This window comes from Sceloporus occidentalis, unplaced genomic scaffold (genome assembly GCF_023333645.1).
Source record: "Sceloporus occidentalis isolate IW3139 unplaced genomic scaffold, rSceOcc1.0.p SCAF_2, whole genome shotgun sequence".
NCBI classification, from domain to species: domain Eukaryota; kingdom Metazoa; phylum Chordata; class Lepidosauria; order Squamata; family Phrynosomatidae; genus Sceloporus; species Sceloporus occidentalis.
In genome coordinates this window covers 31837079-31860625 of record NW_028316982.1, presented here as the reverse complement: position 1 = coordinate 31860625, position 23547 = coordinate 31837079, and the positions used below count along the sequence as shown (strand labels likewise).

At 40.2% G+C, this 23547-nt stretch overlaps 1 protein-coding gene across 16 annotated transcripts in view; it reads left to right on the top strand.

Annotated features, from left to right (window-relative positions):
• MBNL1 (muscleblind like splicing regulator 1) overlaps positions 1-23547 on the top strand; it is a 249606-nt gene that overhangs the window by 50905 nt on the left and 175154 nt on the right. For 13 of the 16 annotated variants that reach the window (XM_089509029.1, XM_089509031.1, XM_089509028.1 and 10 more), the window contains one exon: positions 137-1146. The exons of the other annotated variants lie outside the window; for them this stretch is intronic. In XM_089509029.1, the coding sequence (XP_089365155.1) occupies positions 973-1146 (174 nt within the window). In that variant the 5' untranslated portion in view covers positions 137-972. The remainder of the gene's footprint in view (positions 1-136; positions 1147-23547) is intronic. 16 annotated transcript variants of the gene reach the window in all.

Below are 23547 nucleotides of genomic sequence, written 5' to 3'. Positions count from 1 at the left end.
AAGTATTTTATTTGAGTCAGAAAGAGTGTCATGCTGTGCAGTAGTAGACTGAAGGAGCACATGGCAACATTATTATGCTGTGAGACATCAGTGTAATGCTGCTTGGTAAATTTTAATGTATCTGTTTTTTCTACAGGTTGGTACTAAGAAGTGCCTTTCCTGACGTCTCTGCTGCTTGGAACCGCTTCTAGAGCAGTCTCTGCTTTTTGCCTTGCTTGCTGCCAGCTAGACTGCGACGACAGCACATCCACCCTCCGCCTCTAGTCCAGCCACCCCTCCCCTCATTTCTACTTATAATCAAGAGAAAGAGCTCTAAGCATCAAGCATTGCCCTAGGCTTCTTTAGTTATTCTTATAGAAGTAAAAGTTTGCTGGAAAAGTGAGCTGCCTTCTGCCAGAAAGGGGAAAAAAAATTAAAGAGAGGAGAAAAATAATCTTCAATTTGTTGCTCTAAACTGCTGCCTATGTCTGTGCCAAACTAATTGATACCAATTGCACCACACCAAAAATATTAAAATTTTAAAATATATATATTGCAAATTCAGCTGTGTGGAGAACACCTTTCAGACAACTTTTCCTGACATCATCTTGGAAATTCTGTGTTGAAGGGTCTGCCACGTTTTGCTGCTTGCATTTTGGGTTCAATCTGGCACTCAAAATGGGTAACTGAGAGCACAAGGCTACTTCCAGGCCATACTTTTAAATGCTGATTTTACTTAATCTTAGCATTTCTCTAAGTACAAAAAAAAATCCCCTTCTTTTGATTTATAGTTTCGTGCTGTGACTTTCTAGTGGAAATCTTTTCCTTCCTGTTGTGACAACACAATTTTACATCTTTTAACATTGGGCTGGGGGCTTGGGGAAATATTTTGGAGGTGACATTTTTCATCGTTTCCAGTCTTATCAGTTTGGCCTTCTTTTTTTTTAATTTGTTCATTTCATTGACAATTTTAACTACCTGTAAAATCTAAACATGGCTGTAAGTGTCACACCAATCCGAGACACAAAATGGCTAACACTGGAAGTGTGTCGAGAGTTCCAAAGAGGGACTTGCTCACGACCAGATACGGAATGTAAATTTGCACATCCATCGAAAAGCTGCCAAGTTGAAAATGGACGAGTAATCGCCTGCTTTGATTCATTGAAAGTGAGTACCGTAAATGCTATTTCTTTTCACAACTAAGGCAAAAAGATGACTGCAACATTTATAACCCATAACATTTTGTGCTTTTGGTGATACTCATTTTCCCCTTTTAATGCTATATTTACCCCTTTAATATGCTTTATGATTTGAAAAACTATGTTTTAAGGATACAAGAGAGTGTGGACATTTCAGAAAAGCCAGGTTCAGTTCCTTTAGGTGCTAAAATCATGCTCTGTTTTCTTGAAAGTGTTCCTGCATTCATGTCTTAGTATCATAACATATCTTTATTTTTTTCTCTAAGATACACCACTTTTTGAATTCCAGAAGAGTAGCAGTGTTAGTACTATGAAAAGCAAGCAAAGAGTCAGATGATATCTTAAGGACTAACAAATTGATGCATGCACTATTATATGCTTGTGGTGATGATTTAACTCTAAAAGTTCATCCTGCAGTCAACTTCTTCATATTTAGAACATGACAAACAGTGATTTAGTTTTCTTGTATAGAACAGTGTACTGTTAGTAGTGTGTGTGTGTGAGTATGTATGGTGGGGGAGGGAGATAGCAATAGTCTCTTAAGCAGTTCATTAGTTCTGTTAGTGTATTTGGATGCTTCCCGTCTCTAATGAGCAGATAGGTCATTCAAGGTTTGTGAATACTTTGGTTCTGAAATTATGTCAGATTTAAGGAAACATTTGACTAATATTGTATACATGTAAGCTTTGAAAATCTTATTTATATAGTGAGTGTGTTCTAGATATATTACCGACTTAAGAAAATACCAGATGGTTACGTTGTTCAACGTTGCTGTTTTCAAGTATAAATCTACCTTCACTAGTCAGTTATGAGCAAATCTTCCACCCTAGAATTTAGTCTTTGGAATCCTAGAGTTATTTTATACTGATCATACAGACTATAGCCAGAACCGTGTTGTCGTTACTAGCTGGATAGATCCATAAAATCATTTGCACTCACCTAAATGAGCACTTAACTAAATGTCATTGATTCAGTGGGTCTACCATAGTTGAAAATAACATTGTAATTTAAGTATTAGAGTGCAATCCTATGTACACTTACCTGAGAGACAGCCCTATTGAACATGCTGGAACTTGCTTCCAAATCATAATACATAGGATTGTACTGTATATCTTAATGCTACACAGACTGTTTTTGGCAACCCAAAGGTAAACCCTAAGGCAAAGCTATTAATGAGTTTTTCTTAGCAAGATTTCTTCGGTGCAGGTGGGTTGAGAGGTTACCATTTCATTCCTCTGAGCTTGAGACAGTATGATTTGGTCACCCAGTGGGTTTTCATGACTGAAGAGAGATCTAAACCTTGGTCTCCTGGAGACCTAATCCAACAAACCACTATACCATGCATGAATATCCCATTTTAAAGTTCATCCAGGTGAATCACCTGGATGGTACCCATTGATTCAAGTGGAACTGAAAGGATTTAAATCTAAGTACACATGCTTGATTGTGTCTAACTACATCTGCTTAATTGTGTCTGATCAAAAATTGGAATAGCTTTTTATGTTACAGAAAATAACAACAGCTGAATGTATGAATTCATATGTTTGGATAATACACACAACAATGATATTTGTAATGTTTGAAACTGAACTTAGATAAACTGGAAGCTGCAGGAGAAATGTGAGTGCTTGATTGTTTTCATTAAACTGAAACAATGTTGCTCTTACAGTATATATAATTGGACTTGGATTTTTTTTTTTTGCAAGACAGTTTTCATCTCGTTTATGACTGTATTTGTTTATGCATACTGACTGGATAGCAGTTGATCACAGTAACTGTAGGAAATGCAAATTCTTTTCTTTTTGCTTGTTTTAATGGGTAAATGCCAGGCCATGGTGTATTGCACCCCAGATCAGCTAAAATGTGTTGGTTGTGGAATATATCTCTAATCATTTGGATTATCACTGCATCATTTTTATCTGTGTTTGCTCTTTTTTGATTCTTCAAAATTGCTAAACAGATATTTTAAAATGGCTGCAAAGTTGTTTAAGTTGGTGATCCAAGGATTTGTCATTCAATTTTGCTGCTTTGAGACCATCTTCTTCTTCTTCTTGTTTAAAGACTAGAGATGCTTTCCACCAGTTTGTGCTGCAAGATTATTTCTGCCCATTCTAGTAGAATATGTATTGAGTGGTTACACACATGGTTTTGTGCTGAAGAAAGGAAACAACAGCAGTGATGTGAAATGGACCCAAAATATCCAGTACTGTGGTCTAGCTATGAGAAAATAATGTAATTATCATACTATATAGCATTATAGTATGATATTCTTATATTATAATGGTATTATTTTTCATTTTTACAATAAATGTGAAAATCTGGTTTTAAAGTTACCTTTGAGTTAAATTCTGCTGCAAGACTACATAGCTTTTTGGAGTTGGGCCTGTCTTCTGCATCTGAAACTGGGAGAGAAACTTTTTGTGTGATTTCAGCTGCCACATCTGGCAAGCTGATGCTTATTTATATCAAGAGTTTGCTGCAGTGGGCGTAGATCTTCAACGGTCTCATTTATGACTGTATACATTTTACTGATTGACTTCATAGTCAGTGAGTAGTTTCTTGTCTGGTCAGCTTTTGGTGAAGTAGGAATTACCATGTCATGCCAGTTTGGGAAGCTTTTGTAAACTTGTAAGAGAGTTGCTTCTGTTCCATTCCTCATCTCTGAAGCCACAAACATTTATTTATTTTATATCCTGTCTTTCAGTTTAAATGGAAGTCTGAGAAGCTTATAATGATTAGATAACCTTAAAAAAGTGTAAAATGTCAGTGCAAATCTAAACACAGGAATAGATTATACAGGGGAGTGGAGCAGAGAAGGTCTGTAGCAGTTAACACTAAAAACAGAAGATGCTTAAAATACTGGTATAAATAAAAAATAATAATTGCATAGTGTTGAAGACAAGATGTTTGGTGCCAGGCATCCTTTTATGGGAAGCAAGCATAGTTTGGGGAAGTTACTCTGTGGACTACAGGTCTCAGAATTCCCCAGCCTGCTTGTCAATAATAATAATAATAATAATAATTTATTTATATGCCTCCCAATCACTGGGAATCCTGGCTGCTTACAATAGAAGAGATAATAGACGGTTCCCTGCCCTCGGGCTTACAATCTAAAAAGACACGACACAAAAGGAGAAAGGAATGGTGAGGGGGGGAGGGGATCAGGTGCAGCATTCTTCTCTCCCTCTGAGGACCAAGGCAGATGGACTGGAAGGAGGGCTCTTTTTCTTAATCGAGGCTGGGCCCGAATGGCATTGGGCTTGTCCTTTCACTCCTTCCCAGGCCAGAAGATGACAGTTGGAAGGAGGGAGGGGAGGGCTCTTCCTCTTCAGGCCTGATGGCGTTGGACCTGTCCTTTCACTCCCTCTAAGGCCAGAAGAGGAAATTTTCCAAGGTCTGGGAGGAGGGCTTGTCACCACCTGCAGAAAGGAAGGACAAGAAAGAAAGGCTTCTAAAGTCCTTGATCTTAATTCTTAACCAGATTCATATGAGATTGGATGGTTCTCTCTATATTTGAATTCCATGCTATATTGATTGTTAAATGTTAAACCTGTTATGCTTTGAACTTGGCATAGTATTAGTAGCTAGTGAACTGTTCAAAATCTGGTCTGATGTATTCTATATGACATGTCCCAGTAGTCAGAATATCTAATTTGAAATGATTGAAGTTTGCTAGTAGCCTTTAAAGGTGTGTACATTGAGTCTTTGGTATCCTCTGGGGTTTGGTTCCAGGACCCCCTGTGGATACCAAAATGTATGGCTGCTTAAGTTCCATTAAATAGTTCCATTGAATAGTAAAATGATGTCCCTTACATATACAGTGCACCCATGCCTTACGCAGGGGATCGGTTCCGGACTCCCCCCCCCGCGTAAGGCAAATAGCGCGTATGCTTGAGTCCCATTGGATATAATGGGGCTCATGCATGACGCGCACTGCACATGCCATGGGCACATAAGCCATTCATTCTGTGGATATGGAGGGATGACTGTATGATGTACAGTATGTATGATGCACTACAGTAATCTAAGCTGGAGCCTACTAGATAGTGGCTAACTTGTCCAGGAGGATGTCACACAGGTAGATAACAGCTGTAATTTAGTAAAAATGCTTTGTGTCACTGATTGCACTAATTCCTCTTAAGTTAGGGTGGATTTAACAGCATCTTCAAGCTGCAAAAGTGATCCAGCACAAAATTACTCACATGGATATATATGTGGGCCCAAATGAGCCAGTAAACATTTTTGTGGGCTAGTAACTTTTGTGACTTATTTGCATGACTGGTTTATATGATCAGTCACCATGAGAGAAAGCTCCTTAATTCCCTTCATGTTTTGATTTAATTCCATTATCCAAGGTTCAAGTGGGCCAGTTGTAAAGAATAGATTTGCCAGCTATTTATGTGCTTGACATACTTCTGCTTCATCTTGACATAAGTGGTTCCAAGCTGGTTCATATACCTCACCTTAGCTGACTTACTTGTGCATTTATATGAACCTTTATCATGATATTTCCCCAATTTATTCAGAGTTGTTCACAGAGTTGCTTACAAGAGAAGTGGCTCTACTGCGATGAATAAAATTACAGGTCCTTCACATTATACTGCTTGTGCTATTGTGCCCCTCACATGAACATCCAAATATGCATAAAAAATAGCATTTGGTAAACAGTGCTATAGCTGTAACCTCCTGGATACACACACTGGTTAATTCAAAATCTGAGAAACAATAATGCAGAGTGATTATATTGTGATGCTACTATTTGTCCTCATTATGCAATGTTTTAGTGCTTTCAAATGAGCTGTCTTGCAAGGAGTGTTTCTAAAAAGTGGAACATGAATTTATAAAATATATACATACATAAATAGCATACACAGTGTTAAGGAACAGAATATGGGCTAGTAATCAGAAATGACCTTAGGGGTCTCTTAAAAAAACACCATACAACACAACACCTCATGAATACTGAGGCAGTTCAGAATGGAGCAGAGGGAGTTTGTCCATGACTTTACATTTACATAGTCCATAATCTCTGCTTATCTTCAATTTCTTTAGTATGTTGAATAAAGTTTCCAAGTCCTTGGAGACCAGTATGATTTATTATCATTATTTGAGGATCACAGAGCACTTGCAATAAATATATTCCCCAGATATTTTCAGTTCTAGCACCCAAGCTAATTACATTCACTCATTTGCTTATTTTGAACATTACATGCATAACATTCCTTGCCTTTTTCCTTTAATAAAAAAATCACAGTGCACATATAAGGCTATATGGGAAAAGCTTGTAAAACTTACTAAAATGGTAGACAAACATTAGTAGACAAACATTAAAAATGAATGAGGCAGTATGGAGAGCTTCCTTGTCTTCAACTGTATTTTTAATCAAGGCTGGCATCTTAACATAAGATATGTTGAAATAGTCAAAGCTGAAGGAAGATGCCATCACAGGAAGAACTTTGATTGTCAGGACTGAGCCACATGGTCATAAATATCAAGTCAGTTTCAGAGTGAAACAGAGCGAAGTTTGCTGGTCATCCAGAGACTAGAACATGGAGCAATGGATATAAAGTACAAGAAAAGAGATTCCACCCAAACATTAGGAAGAACGTTCTGAAAGTAAGAGCTGTTCATCAGTGGAACACATTCCCTTGTAGTGTGGTGGAGTATATTTGCGGTTTTTAAAACAGAGGCTAGATGACCATCTGTTGAGGGTGCTTTGATTGTGATTTCCTGCATAGCAGGGGTTTGGACTTGATGGCCCTTGAGGTCTCTTCTAACTCTATGATTCTGTGGCCTGAAACAGATAGCTGCTTTGGAGGTGTGTAGTTCAGATGATGCATGCCCCAAAAGTGGCCACATTGCAAACATTTGATGGATAATGGAGCACACAAGGGAATTCCAAAAGAAAATCAGTATGTGCTTTATAGACTATAGCAAAGTCTTTGATTGCATAGATCATGAAAGGCTATGGAATGCCCTTTAAGGCATGGGATTGCCAACACATCTGATAGTCTTGATCAGGGGTCGGCAACCTCCGGCCCGCGGGCCGGATGCGGCCTGCGGAGGCCGTTGGAGCGGCCCCCGACTGCGGCTGCCGCCGCCACCGGCGGCGGTCGTGGCTTTTTGCCACTCTGGACACCGCCATTTTTTTGTCCAAAATGGCGGCGAAGTCTCGCGCAACCTTCTCTGAGGTCGCGCGAGACTTCGCCACCATTTTGGGCGAAAAAATGGCGGCGCCCAGAGGCGAAGTCTCGCGCGACCACAGATAAGGTTGCGCGAGACTTCGGCCTCCAGGAGGCCTGCTGCAGCCGCCGGAGCCCTCGAATTGGGCTCAGACGGCGGCAGCGGGCCTCTGTGAGGCTGGGGCCGTCGCTGGCGCCGGCGGGTGGGCTGCCAGAGCCAAGGAGGCTTCGCTGTAGTGAGGCCTCCTTGGCCCTGGCTGGCTCTCCCCGCCGGCGGGAGGGCTGTCAGAGCCAAGGAGGCTTCGCTGTAGCGAGGCCTCCTGGGCCCTGGCCGGCTCTCCCCACCGGCGGGAGGGCTGTCAGAGTCAAGGAGGCTTCGCTGTAGTGAGGCCTCCTTGGCCCTGGCCGGCTCTCCCCGCCGGCGGGAGGGCTTCCAGAGCCAAGGAGCCCCTCTGCAGCAAGGTCTCCTTGGCCCTGGCCGGCTCTCTCCAGGCAGGGAAGGAAGGCGCGGGGGGGAGGAGGAGGAGGAGGAGGAGGAGGGAGGAAGGAAAGAGGAAGAGGAGGGAGGAGGAGGAAGGAAGGAGGAAAAGGAGGGAGGAGGAGGAAGGAAAGAAGTAGGAGGAAGAGAAGCAGGGAGGAAGAAGAGGAGGAGGGAGAAAGAAGAAGAGGAGGAAGGAGGAAGAAAGGGGAGGGAGGAAGGAAGGAGGAGGAGTGCATTTCTGTGTATTTTCAGTGCATTTAATGCTAAAAGGTCTGCTGTAACAATGATAGTGGTGGTGGTGGTCGTGGTGATGGTGATGATGATGAGTGAGCTTGAGAGCCATGCAACTACTGTTTCTGAAGCTGAGAAAGTGTCACCTTCCAAAGCGTGTTTTGTGTGCTTTTAATGCTAACAAGTCTCCCTTGCTTTGACAATGATAGTGTGATGATGGTGATGATGATGAGTGAGCTTGAGAGCCATGCAACTACTGTTTCTGAAGCTGAGAAAGTGTCACCTTCCAAAGTGTGTTTTGTGTGCTTTTAATGCTAGCAAGTCTCCCTTGCTTTGACAATGATAGTGTGATGATGGTGATGATGATGAGTGAGCTTGAGAGCCATGCAACTACTGTTTCTGAAGCTGAGAAAGTGTCACCTTCCAAAGTGTGTTTTGTGTGCTTTTAATGCTAACAAGTCTCCCTTGCTTTGACAATGATAGTGTGATGATGGTGATGATGATGAGTGAGCTTGAGAGGCAGGCAACTACTGTTTCTGAAGCCAAGAGAGTGTCACCTTCCAAAGTGTGAAATGCACAAATGTGCTGTTGTGTGTGTTTTGGAATGCGGGTTGGGGGTGTTTGTCCAGAAAGGGACCGAGGAGGAGAGGGCGGGCACACGCCTCCTCCTCCTTGCGGGGCTTCAGTGGAGGCTCCGCCCCTGGAGGGTGGCTCCACCCCTGGATGGTGGAAGCTCCGCCCCCAGCATGCAGCCCCGCCCCCGGAGGGTGGAAGCTCCACCCCTCAGCTTCGGCCCCCCAACTTGTCTGAGGGACAGCAACCCGGCCCCCGGCTCCAAAAGGTTACCTACCCCTGGTCTTGATAATGAATCTGTACTCAGGAGAAGAGGCTAATGTCAGAACAGAACACAGAGAAACAGCATGGTTCCCAGTTGGCAAAGGGGTCACCCTATTTGTTCAACTTGTATGCAGAACATATATGAAAAGCAGGCCTGGACACAGAAGGAAGAGTGAAAATAGGGGGAAGGAATATCAACAATCTAAGGTACACAGATGATGCTATAGTACTAGCAGAAAACCTCACAGACCTGGAATACCTACTAAGAAAGATCAAGGAAGAAAGTGCAAAGGGAGGCCTACTATTGAACATAAAGAAAACAAAAGTAATGACCACAGAGAATCTATACAAATTTAACCTAGACAATAAAGAAATAGAAATAGTTCTCGTACCTGGGAACAAACATTGATAGAAATGGGGACTGCAGCCAGGAAATCAGAAGGAGATTAAGATTAGGGAGAGTAGCTATGAAAGACCTAGAAAAGATTCTAAAATCCAAAGACATACAACTGAGCACAAAAATTAGAATCATACAAGCCATCGTATTCCCTATTACCATGTATAGATGTGAGAGCTGGATAGTTAAGAAAGAAGATAGAAAGAAAATCAATTCATTTGAGATGTGATGTTGGAGAAGAGTGTTGAGGATTCCGTGGACAGCCAAAAGAACAAGCAAATGAATCCTAGAGCAGATCAAACCAGAAATCCCCCTGGAACCCAAGAGGGAAAGGGAGCAGTCATTGGAAAAAAACAATAATGCTAGGAAAGGTGGAGGGAAGTAGAAAGAGGGGAAGGCTGCATGCTAGATAGGTGGACTCTATTACAGAGATCATGGGTATGGTTTTTCAGGAATAAAGCAGAGCAGTGGAGGACAGAAGGTCTTGGAGATGTCTCATCCACAGGATTGTCAAAGAAGGAGGGAAACAAGGGTAGATAATGAAAATAATTAGAATAACTACAACAGAGACGTATCTAATTTACAGAATATATGCATGTGTATTAACAATATTGAATCTCAGTATTAAGAAGTCGAGCAACAGTATACAAATCAAAAAACTATGCTGTATCCTTATAAATATCATTGATAGTCCAAACCAATAAGATAAATGTCCAAAGTGTTGGCAGTAAAATTATCCTGCTGTCTCACCGAACATATCCAATTCAAAGTCTGTTGTTAAAAATAACAATACAGTGGACCCTTGTTATATGCTAGGGTTTGGTTCCAAGATCTTCCGTGTATAACAAAATCTGTGTATGCTCAAGTCCCATTATATATAATGACATAGCAAAATGGTGTCCCTTATAAAAAAAATGGAAAATCAAGGTTTGATATTTGAAATTTATACTTTTTTTGAACATTTTCAAACCGTGTATGCTTGAATCCATGTATAAAAAATCCATGTATAAGAAGGACTGACTGTATAAGATGCTCTCAAAGATGGAGTCAAGAGCAAGATATCCGAAGATCTTATAAATCTAAAAAGAGGGATCAAATAGAGGGAGACTTGGAGATAAAGCAGACCACCCCAAAGGAGCAGATTGAACCACCCTTGAGAGAGGGTTGGGGCTGCGGCAACAGAACACCATTGCCCCAATCTGGCTTTTTGCCAGCCCAAAAAGGAGCAGCAAAATGCCGCTCCTTTATGAGCCGGCAAAACCCCAGGTTTTCCCTCCCTGCCATGACTTTATGGTACTCCTGTGGTGTGTAAATGCCGTGCTGCTGGAGCACTGTGAAGCCAGCCCATGTGTGGGCAGCCCCGCAGCTTCTGGGCAGTGTTGGGGCATGTGGTGTGCATATGCCATGCCCCCAAGCCTCTGGGAAACTGGTGTTTAGAGCCGGTCTGTTTCGGCTCTTAGTCTGAGATAATCAGTCTCTAAGCTGTAAAGGTCAAGACCAGCACTTTGAATTGAGCTTGGGATAAACTAGCAGCCAATGTAGCTGTCTCAAAATAGATGAAACACGAGAGTGTTTGCCCATGCCTGTCAACAGGCAGGATGCCATGTTTTGCATTAGCTGAACTTGCTAAACTGTCTTTGTAAGCCATCCCCCTGCCGAGCATATTGCAGTAGTCAATCTGAAAGCTACCTAAGCATGAGCATCAACAATGATCAACAAAATTCAGGGAAAGCTGCAAGTAAAGGTTTCAGATATGTTCAAATGTGGAAAAGTTATTTTTTTGGACTTCAGCTCTCAATTGCCATGCTGACAGATTCTGGAGGTCCAAAAATATACTTTCTCAATGTCTGACTATACCTTCCATATGTTACAAAGTATTGTTTGTCACAACTTCTGAAAATCTTTATATACATACATTTGCACCAGACAAGGGGTGGGAATAAATGATCCTTGGGGGTTCCTTTTCGTGCTTATGATTTTACGAATATACTAGAAATTACTGTTCAACTTCTGGCAGCAAACAAAAACATCCTTTATCCCTATTTAATGTCAGATTTTAATTAGTTTTCTGCTAAATGGAAATCTAGATTCATTAAAAATGAATTTCCCATTTTGGCATTTAGGCAATTAAATGAAAAACAAAGTTGTATTTTGAGGTTGGCCAAGCTGGAATTGAACCCTGTTCTCCAGATTTTAGTCCAATACTTAAACGACTATGTCTCATGGGATCTACTAGCCTAGCTTTCTACTTAATAGTAAAATTACAGTATAGTTCTGTAGATGTCTATTTGGATGTAACTCACATTGAATTCAGTAGAGCTTATTCCCAGATATGTGGGCATAGGATTGTAGCCTTAAAATATTAAAAATAGAGTGTGTCAGAAATGTTTCAGTTTCTGTTAAAATAAGATATATTGTATATAATGGGCTTAAATATTTAGTAATTATTTTATTTATATAAAGTATATTTATGTAAAACTCATTCACACAAGAACAAATAATCTGAAAGTTTTCTCTCATTAGAGATACTTTTGGTGCATTTTTGCATTTGGACTGTTGGCTTAGAACAGTAGTTTAGGCAAATATTTTATTTATTTATTTATTTATTTATTTGCAATAGGCCCTGAAGTGCAAAAACATTGAGGTCACATTATTCTTGTTGACAAAAAAAAAAAAAAAAAAAAAAAAAAAAAAAAAAAAAAGGAGGGGGAAGCATGCTTTACTTCCTTAGCTAACTAATAACTACAATTGGAAGAACGGTTATAAAACGATTAAAGTGTCAATAATTTAAGCACCACTGAAATACCTATAAAAATAACAATACTTTAAGCCAAACATTCATCTTTCCTACTGAGAAGAACATTTAAAAGCACCTATGTTATGGCAGTTTAGTAAAATTAGCAATAGTCTACAAGCTATTACTCTTTGTACTAGATAGTAAAAATCAATCATAATAATAACCGAAGTGACAAATTCAGGTTGAAAAAAAATATAATCCATTAGTAAGCTATGTTGAAGAAGAAAAGGTGAGCAAGGTAAGAAAAAAATGCTTGCACTTCTTGTCTAGAAGGTGCATTTGAGCATGAGATGGATATAGCCCAGTGTCCCTTTGCTATTTTTAAAATATTGTACAGGCAAAGCTAACACTTTATAAGTAGACCTTGTGAAATAGCAGAACCCTCAGCTGTGCTGTTTTAGTCTTTGGCCAGGCTCCCAGGTACTGTTGTATTTAATATACTGTAGCAAGGCTTCTGATTTAAAAGGGAAAAGTGCAGTTTAACATCAGGCAAAATAATGAAAGAAGTTGATAAAGAAGGAAGAGAGACTGTATCTTAGAGCTTGAAAAAAATATATTTACATTGGCTTACACTTCCCAGATTTTTTCTGGCAGGAGGGGTTCTGGGAGTTGTGTCTAGAATGCAACTTTTCCAGAATATGTTATAGTTCAGTGACTGAGCATATATTTTTAATGTAGAAGATCCCTGTTGCAGCCCTTGGACACTGTGGTTAACAGAGTTTGAAAAGACGAGTCACTTCTGGCCAGTACTCAATTTAACTTGTATATGATATGGTGTAAGACCTGGTTCCTGTTGGTAGTTCTAACTACAGCATGCCAACTGAAACAAAGTGATTTAGAAAAGTGTTCATTCACCACTCAATTATTAATTCAGTGTATCTACTACTTGGGATGCAGGCCTACTGTATGCATCAGTCTCTGGTTTGAATCTTGTCTGTACCCTGAACTCCCCTGATGGCCTTAGATGAGAAACTCTTTCAGCCTTAGGTCTCTTATTTGAAATATGGAAGATAACATTACTGACGAACCTCACAGGGTTAATGTAAGAATGAACAATTTAAATCTTCAGAAATGTCATTCTAATAGGATTTGTTCTCCTTCTGAGAAAGTCATTGAAAACTGCAGAGTTTTCAAAGGCACTTTACAGTTTGTGTCTTATTGTGGCCAAACAAAACAAAACAAAACAAAATGGACTGTGCAGAAAATACAGAGGTTTTGTGCTGGAAACTTTTGTCCATTGAAAAAAAGGTTTTCTTTGCAGAAATGGCTGTACTCAGTGCAAGGAGTCTTGGTCATATTTTTAACCTATACACAAGTATATACAGCACTGTCCAGCAATATGTGGAAGACCACATGTTGCCCAGAAGACTGCCAATTTAAAAATGTTTGAGATTTTGCAAGTCATTGAGTGAAGTGTAAGCCAATGATTAATAAATAGTCTTCTTCAAGGGTAAATTTAAGATTGCTTTAAGGAGCTTGGACCCTTCAGAGTAACACAGAAAGTGTAATTTAGGCCAGATGAGGTTTTTTTAGCTGTGTAATTGCAGCTACAATATTTGGAGATAGAATGATCCAAGTGATTATCACTCCCATTTATATTAGTTGTGCTTGGTTGATATTGATCCCCCACCATGAAATAAAGAGGCCAGACACGTAAATTGGATGTAAATAAATGGGCCTTTAGTAGACCTAAAACCAATTTAAATCCCAACTGATAACTGTAAACTTTCGAGACTTCAACTGAGGGTGAAATCCTGATGCGGGTTCAGCTGAAGCCAAGTGTCTTTACCTAGACTACCTCTTCAGCCTTCCCATAGGGCGAAAACACCAGACTCTGAGGGCAACCAAATCCTCGGATTGTATCCTCAGCCAGTCATAGGGAGGTAGATATGAGGCATGCTCTCCCAAACTCCCTAGAGTTCGTAAGAGAGGGCAGAACCTCCATATCTTCCCCAAAGGCTGTTTCACGAGCAGCCTCCATGGCCCTTGACATGTAAAGGTTGCCCCGATCCAGACCTTCACCTCAGTGGGGTGCCTGGGTGCACACAAATTGTTCCCCCACCCCCATTTAGGCCAGGGGTAAACTATTTAACATTCAGTCCTAAGCCAATTACCCGTCCCTAGAAACAGTATGAGGTAGGCAAAAAACCCCAGGAAAAGGGGAGAAAATTCCTATCTGGCCCCGAAGTGACTGAACATCTCCATACTGGCCTGAGGGTGGGAGGGCGGGATGCAGTCTCGCAAAAGAGGCCGATGAGGGGGTAAGACGGCTTAAATAGCTTAGGTCTGCCTCCTGTTGGCAGGTTGGGCCCATAAGGCCCCGCCTTTTATTATAATCCTGATCTCAATTCATGGGCAGTCTCAAATATTACAACCAAGCCTATAGTGGCAAGCCACTGTTTGGATGTCCATTGGGCTTGTGCTGGTGGAGATTTCCAAGTTCATTTGCCTTTTGGTTTCTTTTTTCTCCCATATAGTCAATGTCTTTTTAATTTCTCTGCCTATCATCTATGAAATTTTTATATTACCTTCAGTATGCAGTTATCAGGAAAGTTTGGGAAAGTTAACAAGAGAATGAACATCACATGGAAATCAGCAAAATCATGAGAAACAGCAGGAAAAAAATAATAAAATTCCAGAATAAAAGTTCCTCTGAAAGGTAAAAATCCATGGAAATGATTAGTATGCAATGGACTGTTGTAGCATCTTTGAGACTAACAGTCTATACACACTGGCGTTATACTTCGGCCTCAGGGCAGAGTGAGGGCGTGGCGTCCACACGAAACATACCCTGACGCTTTTCTGATGCCGCCGTTACGCCATGCACCTGACCACACAATGGGTGGTGTCACGGTGCTCCTTTGATGCTGCATTCAGATGATGCAATGCCAAAAGGAGCACCAGAAGGTGCCACCGTGGTGGCAAAGGTGCCCTTTCCACAGTACAAAACGGAGCCACTTTTTGCGGCTCCTTTTTGCGCCACAGAAATTCCAGATTGGGGCCGCAACATGTAGTTGCCGCAGCCCCGAACCAGCGCTAAAAAGGGCGGCTGCAGGCTTAGCCCCTAACTGAAAGAAAGAAGTTACTAGTATAAACTTTTGTAGACTTTAGCCTACCTCCTGAGATGCATTGGGGCATTAACAGAAATCATTAGATACTGAAGAGGCAGATACTTGCAATGCTAGCCTTTTCCAATTTAAATATTTCAAATATGAATAGTATTCCTTGTGTTTACCTTTGCTTTTGCTAACCCTTGTTAGCAGTGATCAACAGTTCACAATTTTGTTTAGGACAGAACATGTTGTTTGGACTATAATTCCCACAGCCCCTTAGCTAACTTTATGAATAGCCAGGCAAGCTGAGATGTTTTGAGGACAATAATCCAAGCAATAGTGTTTGTATTAGGAGAATTGTATGTGCTGAGAATTGACTACAGTTTATGAGTGAGCCAGAAAATTGGAAGTGTTAAATAGAACAACTTTTTGTGTGTGTTTTTGTTCTCAATGTGTTGAGAAACCTATTATAGCTTCAGATATATTTATGATTATTTCTTAAGGATTACTCTGTTCGCTGTGATCTAGTTTCAATCATTTTACTTTAGATTCAATTAACTTTTCCGCTAGCAAGTTTCCCTGTGGGATAATAAGTTGATAGAAGTGTAAAGGAAAGAAGTAATATTTAGTTTATTAATATTGTTTTTGGACTTACCTTTGTAATTGGATTGCTTAAATATATTTAAGTAATGTAATTTTTCTTTATAGGTTTATAAGATTGGCTCACTTAATGCTTGCATCTAAGAAAGACCATTTCTTTTTATTTAGGTTACTTAAAAGTTATGTGGAAGAAGGAAATGTGAAACAAAATTTCCAGGCAACTCTTATTTTTGATCAGTTTCATTAATAGCAACATTATCAATGTTAACCAAAACAAACGTATTATTCAAAAAATTTTTTTTTCCTTTGGAGTGCAGTATCAATAAAGGGGCTGTATAGACCAGCTATTAAGGTTGATCTGGGGGTAGAGTCCATATGACGCATGCCCTGATTCTGTCCCCACTGCGTGCCACTTCACATGGCATGAAGCATCAAGGTGCTCCTCTGGCGCTGCATCCACATGACACAGTGCCACAGGAGCGCCTTAAAGCTGATGCAGCTGTCACACCCTTTCCAGGGCAAAAAAGGAGCTGCTTTTTGCAGCTCCTTTTTGCACCCTGGAAAGGCCAGATTGGGGGCACAGTGCCCTGTTCCGGCGCAGCGGGAGGCAGCTGCAGACCACCCCTTAGGGGTGGTCTGCACAGCCTCAAAGTCTCCTATGAAATCCCTTTTGCTTCCATCTAGTGTTGGATCTACACTGTAGAAATAATGTAGTTAGACTCCACGTTAACTGCCATGGCTCCATCCTATAGAATCCTGGGATTTGTAGTTTTGTGTGGCACCAGACTCTTTGTCAGAGAAGGCTAAAGACTTTCTAAAATTGACAATCCTAGGATTCCATAGAATGGACCTACAGTACTTAAAGTGGTGTTAAACTATGTTATTTCTACAGTGCAGAAGAATTGTTTAGGGATGCATGGTTTAGCGAACTTGAAGAAGAGAAGAATGAGATATGAGATATATATTAGCCATATTTTAAATACCTGAAGCAATGTCGTGTTGAAGAAGGGATGAGCTTCTTTACTCCTGTCCCAGAGTGTAGAATATGAAACAAGGCATTTAAATTACAAGAAAATAATTTCTATTTAAACAGTAGGAAGAGTGTTTTTACTGTAAGAGCTGTTCAACAAGGGATTAGACTGCCTAGTTGAGGAGAAGGTTGGGTGGCCTGTTGTTTGGAGGTTTTTACCCAGAGTTTGGATGTCCATCATTTAGGAGTAGTTCAGTTTACAGTATTCCTGCATGGCAGAGGGTTAGACTAGATGGTCCTTGCCACCTCTTCCAACTTATGATTCTGTGATTCTAGGAAATTCTATATACACCACACAGCTATAGCAGTTTGAGGACGCTTTTATTGTGCTGCCACTCTTCAGAATGATTTTCCTGAATTACAACAATATTGCTTACTAGCAACAAATTCTTAAGTACCTCACCAAACAACAAATCCCAGGATTCTGTAAGGTGGAGCCATGACAGTTAAAGTTGTATCAAACTGCTACAGCTGTGCCAGCATAAATACGTTCTCTGTTTTTAAAACCACAAGGGCATAAAAGCTTAAATCATTTAGATACAGTGTTGGATACTGTAGTGACTGCTTAGTTTCATAATTCACATCTTGTACTGGCAGGCAGTTTGCTAGTGTCTATGCTGATTGCTTTTTATTGACATTTTGCAAGTTGCCTCAACGTCAGAAGTATGTTAAAGAGCAGAGGATCAGCGGAGCATATAAAGCTCTCCCTCAACTAAAACTGAACTTGTTCAACTGAGTTTTTAAGGTTTTATTTTGCATCTTCCCGCTTCATATATCATGCTGTAGGCGTGAAATGAGCTTGTGGGCTCTTAAGTTCTCAATGTCCACATCATTAAAAAAACACAAAGGCTGAGCTTATGCTAACATAGCAGTTGTCAAATCTTAGGACAGAATTATTTTAAAGTGTGAGCTACCCTTTTGTAGGCTGATAATCAAGGAGATGTATATTAAACCTTCTCAGAGCAAAGAAAACTTGCTTTTCCCATTGTATTAAATAATAATAAATAAATATATTTTTTTATTTTTATACCGCCCTTCCATAGATCAGGGCGGTTCACAGCAAATATCAATAAAACAATTAAGAATACATAAAAACACCCCTCTCTCACTGACCCCTCCCCCCTGGTAAAAAGCCACCACAGCGGCAAGATAGTCCTCCGCAGTTCTGGGGAGCTTCTTCCCAGGTGACATGGGGGGGGGGGCAGCGGCAGAAGTAGTCCTCCACCAGCTCTCAGGCAGTCCCCAATGTTGCTGGGTCTGCCTGATGGCTCCCTCTGAGGCCGAGATGACAGTTGAAGAGGGAGGGGCCTCTTCCTTCAGGCAGTCCCCGATGTTGCTGGGTCTGCCTGATGGCTCCCTCTGAGGCCGAGATGACAGTTGAAGAGGGAGGGGCCTCTTCCTTCAGGCAGTCCCCGATGTTGCTGGGTCTGCCTGATGGCTCCCTCTGAGGCCGAGATGACAGTTGAAGAGGGAGGGGCCTCTTCCTTCAGGCAGTCCCCGATGTTGCTGGGTCTGCCTGATGGCTCCCTCTGAGGCCGAGATGACAGTTGAAGAGGGAGGGGCCTCTTCCTTCAGGCAGACCTTGATGTTGCTGGGTCTGCCTGATGGCTCCCTCTGAGGCCGAGATGACAGTTGAAGAGGGAGGGGCCTCTTCCTTCAGGCAGACCTTGATGTTGCTGGGTCTGCCTGATGGCTCCCTCTGAGGCCGAGATGACAGTTGAAGAGGGAGGGGCCTCTTCCTTCAGGCAGTCCCCGATGTTGCTGGGTCTGCCTGATGGCTCCCTCTGAGGCCGAGATGACAGTTGAAGAGGGAGGGGCCTCTTCCTTCAGGCAGTCCCCGATGTTGCTGGGTCTGCCTGATGGCTCCCTCTGAGGCCGAGATGACAGTTGAAGAGGGAGGGGCCTCTTCCTTCAGGCAGACCTTGATGTTGCTGGGTCTGCCTGATGGCTCCCTCTGAGGCCGAGATGACAGTTGAAGAGGGAGGGGCCTCTTCCTTCAGGCAGTCCAAGATGTTGCTGGGTCTGCCTGATGGCTCCCTCTGAGGCCGAGATGACAGTTGAGGAGGGAGGGGCCTCTTCCTTCAGGCAGTCCAAGATGTTGCTGGGTCTGCCTGATGGCTCCCTCTGAGGCCATTAATTAATCTTGAAATATCTCTTGGATCAAAGTTACTTGAAATTGTTCTTAATTGTGGCTGTCAAATTGACTTGAAATTAATGTCTACACTATGAATGAGAGACTTCCATGTCACCCTGTTATCAGCAAGCCTACTAAGGTTTGCAGACTCAGGCTATAGCTTCCTTGGTTGAGTCTCTTCACCTGTAATGTAGTTTATTGCCCTCCTCCTTACCAAGCATTATTGTGTTTTAAAATGATTCTTGTCTTCTCATGATATATCCAAATTACAACAGTCATTGTCATCTTGACTTCTCTGGGCAGGGTGGGGTAATATAGTCTTGATTTGCTCTAATACTCATTCACTTGTTTTTTGACAGTTCATAGTATCCTTAAAACTCTCTTCTAGCACCACATTTCAAAAGTTAATCCTCTTCTTTCTTCACGGACCAGCTTTCACAACTATACATAGAAATTTGACAGCATAACAATTCTGATTTTGGTATTCAATTAAATATCTTTACACTTGAGGATTTTATCTAGTTCCTCGCAGCAGTATCCACAATGGCACTGCTGTTCTGCAATGATGGGATTGCATGCTTCTGCAAGGCAAGAAGCTGTGTTATGGTAGTACTGCTCCTGGTAAGATCTCCCACATTAGATATGCTTTTGCTGGTTAGCCAGACTAAATGTGCCACACAGCTACGAGGATGACACCAGTAGATGATTTCTCAGAGAAAGCAGCAGTGGCACCTTGGCTAACACTTGCTAGCACTGAACAGAAGGAGGTATGTCTTTTATCATGAAAATGCTATGGTGAGACTTAAAATAGTAGGCCACATAAATATTAGAAATTGTTAAGCATCATCTTTTTGTAACTAATTGGTTTTTAGGATTAAAATTTATGATCAGTAAGAAAGAAAAGAAGCACACAATACATAGTTAAAGAGTACAAAATGTTTGCGCAACATCAGTTTTATATTTTGTTTCCAATATATCTGTTTTCTGATAAGTTTAATTTAGCATGAGTGATAACTGTTGCCTTCTGTATTGTGTCATGTCAAGTGACTAAAGAAAGTGAGAACATGATTAACAGCCAAATTCTACTGTGTTCAGTCACAAGTAAGTCCCATTGATTTCAGAAGGACATGCTTCTAAGTCATTGCTCTGGGTTGCAATAACAAGCTGTCAAATATAATTGAGACCTATTGTTAATATTAATTTTAGTACACTCTGAGGGCTTAACTACATGTTATAGAGATGTGTAGTTGCTGTCAACCTGAGTCATCCCTATGCATTCTCTTGACAACATCCATTTAAAAAAAAGGTGAGTATGTTTGTATGTTAATTGTCCACACATAGCACCAGTTTAAGTCGAGGTTGTTATATTCTTCATGTCAGTTGGTTCCAGCATATGTTAATACCTTTAGCCTTGTGGAGGCTGTCTAGCATGGATGGGAACTGTGTGCCCTTCAGATGCTGGTCTACAACTACCAGCATCCTTAGCTAGCATAGTCAATGGTAACAAATGCTAGAAGTTACAGTCCAACAAAAAATTGGTCAAGGTACATTATTCCCATTCCTGATCTGAACCCTCATAAAGTAAATGTGTAAAGACAGATTCTGCTAGCTCCGTTATCATTTCCTGTAGAAAATGACTTTAGGAAGAGGAGATCCTCCTCTGTGTGTGGAAGCTCTCCATGCAGTTTGGAATGCTGATTTTCCAGGACTATATTTCAGAGGAAGGAATTGGCAAAACCACCTCTGAATATTCCTTGTCTACGAAAACCCTATGAAATTCATGGAGTTGCCACATGTTGCTAGCTGATATGAAGGCGCGCGCACACACACAGGTTTACCTTATTTTAGACTTAGAGTGCCTGAGTAGAGGCTTTGTGATGGCCAGAGTTTTGTTTTTTTACTGCAATTTGCATTAATATTTTACACTCTGCACTCTTCTGTATTGCAAGGTAAGAAGTTAGTTTACAGCTTGAATACATTTCAGATGATACAGTAAAATGTGAATTATGGCTTGAACATCAAATAAACCTTGGCTTATCTGGATTGAGACTGTGCTGATGCATACTTTTTGAATTGCTCTTTCTGCAAGCAGGACCAGATAAACAAATTGTAGACCCTCTATCCATGGTTTGTTTAATATGATATTTAAAAGGAGGATTCTGGCCTTTAACAAGATAATGTCAGAAACCAGCAGCAAACCATGGCCTATGATTATAACTTCTTTGTGGAAAGATAAGACAGAATCCCTGGTTCAAACCTCATGGTAAACAAACCATGGACAAAGAATCTTTTATTTGTTAGGTTCATCTGCTGGCAGCATACTGCACTATGGTTGGCTCTGATTTACTCTGATATCCAAACATGGCCTGCTTTTAACCTAAAGACCTTTAAAACTGCTATTAACAGTGCTTAGATGCAAGCAACATTATTAAATGTTATTGCTTTTAGGGGTTTTTTTATTACTAATATCTTACTACCAATCTAAGAATTCGGGGTCAAGTTCACTTTTGAGTAGCTAGATTTCTGAACATTTAACTACAAATCAGTAAGTGGTTTAGGATTATTGATTTGAGTAAAAGAGACATTCCTGCACGTGTCTTATTGGAGTAAGTCTTTCCAAATCAGAATCGTATTTATGTGTTTGGAACATCCAAGAGTATGCTATGGTGGTAGTATTCATATGTGCTGAAATGGGAATGCCAAGTTCACCAGTGGCAAAGAGCAAAGTTGATACCCGTAACCTGACCCAAATGAAACAGATCTATTTTTAATTAGTGCTGAATCTGAAATACACAACACTTAGGCCAAATTGTTTAGTGAGATATGTGGACAAATACCAAATGCACTTTTTTCTTTTTATGAAATAATAATGAAAAGATAAATTTCATTTAGGAAGAGGAATTTAAAATCTAGCAAAGACTGAGTACTGTACTGAGAGATGAAAAAATATAGCTAAAAATGAATACTTAAACTTTCAGTGTGCAATGTGTGAACAATAGTAACAGGAACAAAAAGATTTCATTATACTTTAATATTTTTTTCATTAAGAATATGCCCAACTTAGCTTAAGAAAACAGTAGAAAAAGATCATTTAGGCTGACATTACAAATTACATTGAAGGCTTAATTTAGGTACCGGTGAGGTAAGATCAGCTCTACTCTGCACCATTCTCTGTCTGTCTGTGTGATGGTCTCTTTTTGTCTTTCTCTTTCTTTCTCTCTGTATATATATTCTCTAAGTTGCTGTTTCCTCCAGAAGGTTAACACCACTGTCCTTGTTTTATGTCCTGATCCAAATTGACTCACTTGATTCTTTTTCATATACTAAAAAAAAGGAACTAAAAAAGTTACTTTTGGGGATGATAGCTTCTCCATTGTACGTCCAACCAAAGGCAAAGCTATCCAATTTGTCATTTGTTTTGCTTTGATTCTTTCAGTGCTTCAGTTCATCTTCAACCTTGACAATATACAGGCTGCTTAAGAACCTCTCAGCTCTCCACCTACAAAGTGGGACTGTGAGCTTCACAGTGGATATAGATTGCTTTTAATTTTCAACAGGGCAGCCTGAAGCCTATTTCTAAGATCATCACCCCACCTATCCTCTTTCTTTGTCTTATGCCTAGTGGAGAGACCTGACCTTGAAAGCTCGTATAGAGAGTTTTATGCCATTCTAGTTGGACAAATAAAGGTATTACTACAATATGGATTTTGGAAATTTGTGGTCAGCACAGCCACCCCCTGCATTTTTTATGTATTCCGAATATAAACAGTGTAATTGTGTGCAGAAATGAATCAATGGAATGGTGCGTAATACTGAATATAGTGGTTACGTGCATGAGATCCTTTAGTATGTAAGATCCATATTAGGGAGCATCTTATAAACAGACAGAAATATACCAGAAATTTGTTTACCAGATTTTAATATTTGTAACTGTTGTTCATAATATCAAGTAAATTCCCTTTGAATCTGGCAAGTCTTTTAGGATCCTTAAGACTCAAGCCAGAATAATTTTCTGAAACAGAATGAGCACTGGCTTCATTTCCAAATGCTCTTTCCTTTTAATGGAAAAAGAGAACCTGTTAACCTTTTATTTATTTTTTTTAATTTTTTATTTTTTTTTATTTACAAAAAGAGAAAAAAACATACATACATATAAATCAAACATTCTTTTAAAATAGAAATAAGAACATTCTCCTCATTATTTCTCCAACTATTTAACTATCTACTATAAGTTACAGTCTAACCTCCCTCTTCCTTAGGCTATTACCAAAACCTTCAAATAATAACTCACTATACATTATACTGACTTTTTCTTATCCTTATTTAATCTAAACCATCAAATCTTTATCACAAAATATCAGTGATGGAGGAATACTATTAATCAACTATAAGTCATAAGTCATTCTTCCCTGGGATCATAATCCCTTTTTCATCTACTTTAAGTAAAAGAAGGGGAAAGAAAAAAGGTATCTTTTTATAATTCAAAATTCTGTAAAGTCATACTCTCTTTCTGTTTCCAAAGGTATTCTTTCCACATATTCCACACTTCAAAAAATCTGTCCATATCTCTATTACCAACAATTGCGGACAATTTCTCCATCTCGCATATTTCCATAACTTTAAATCT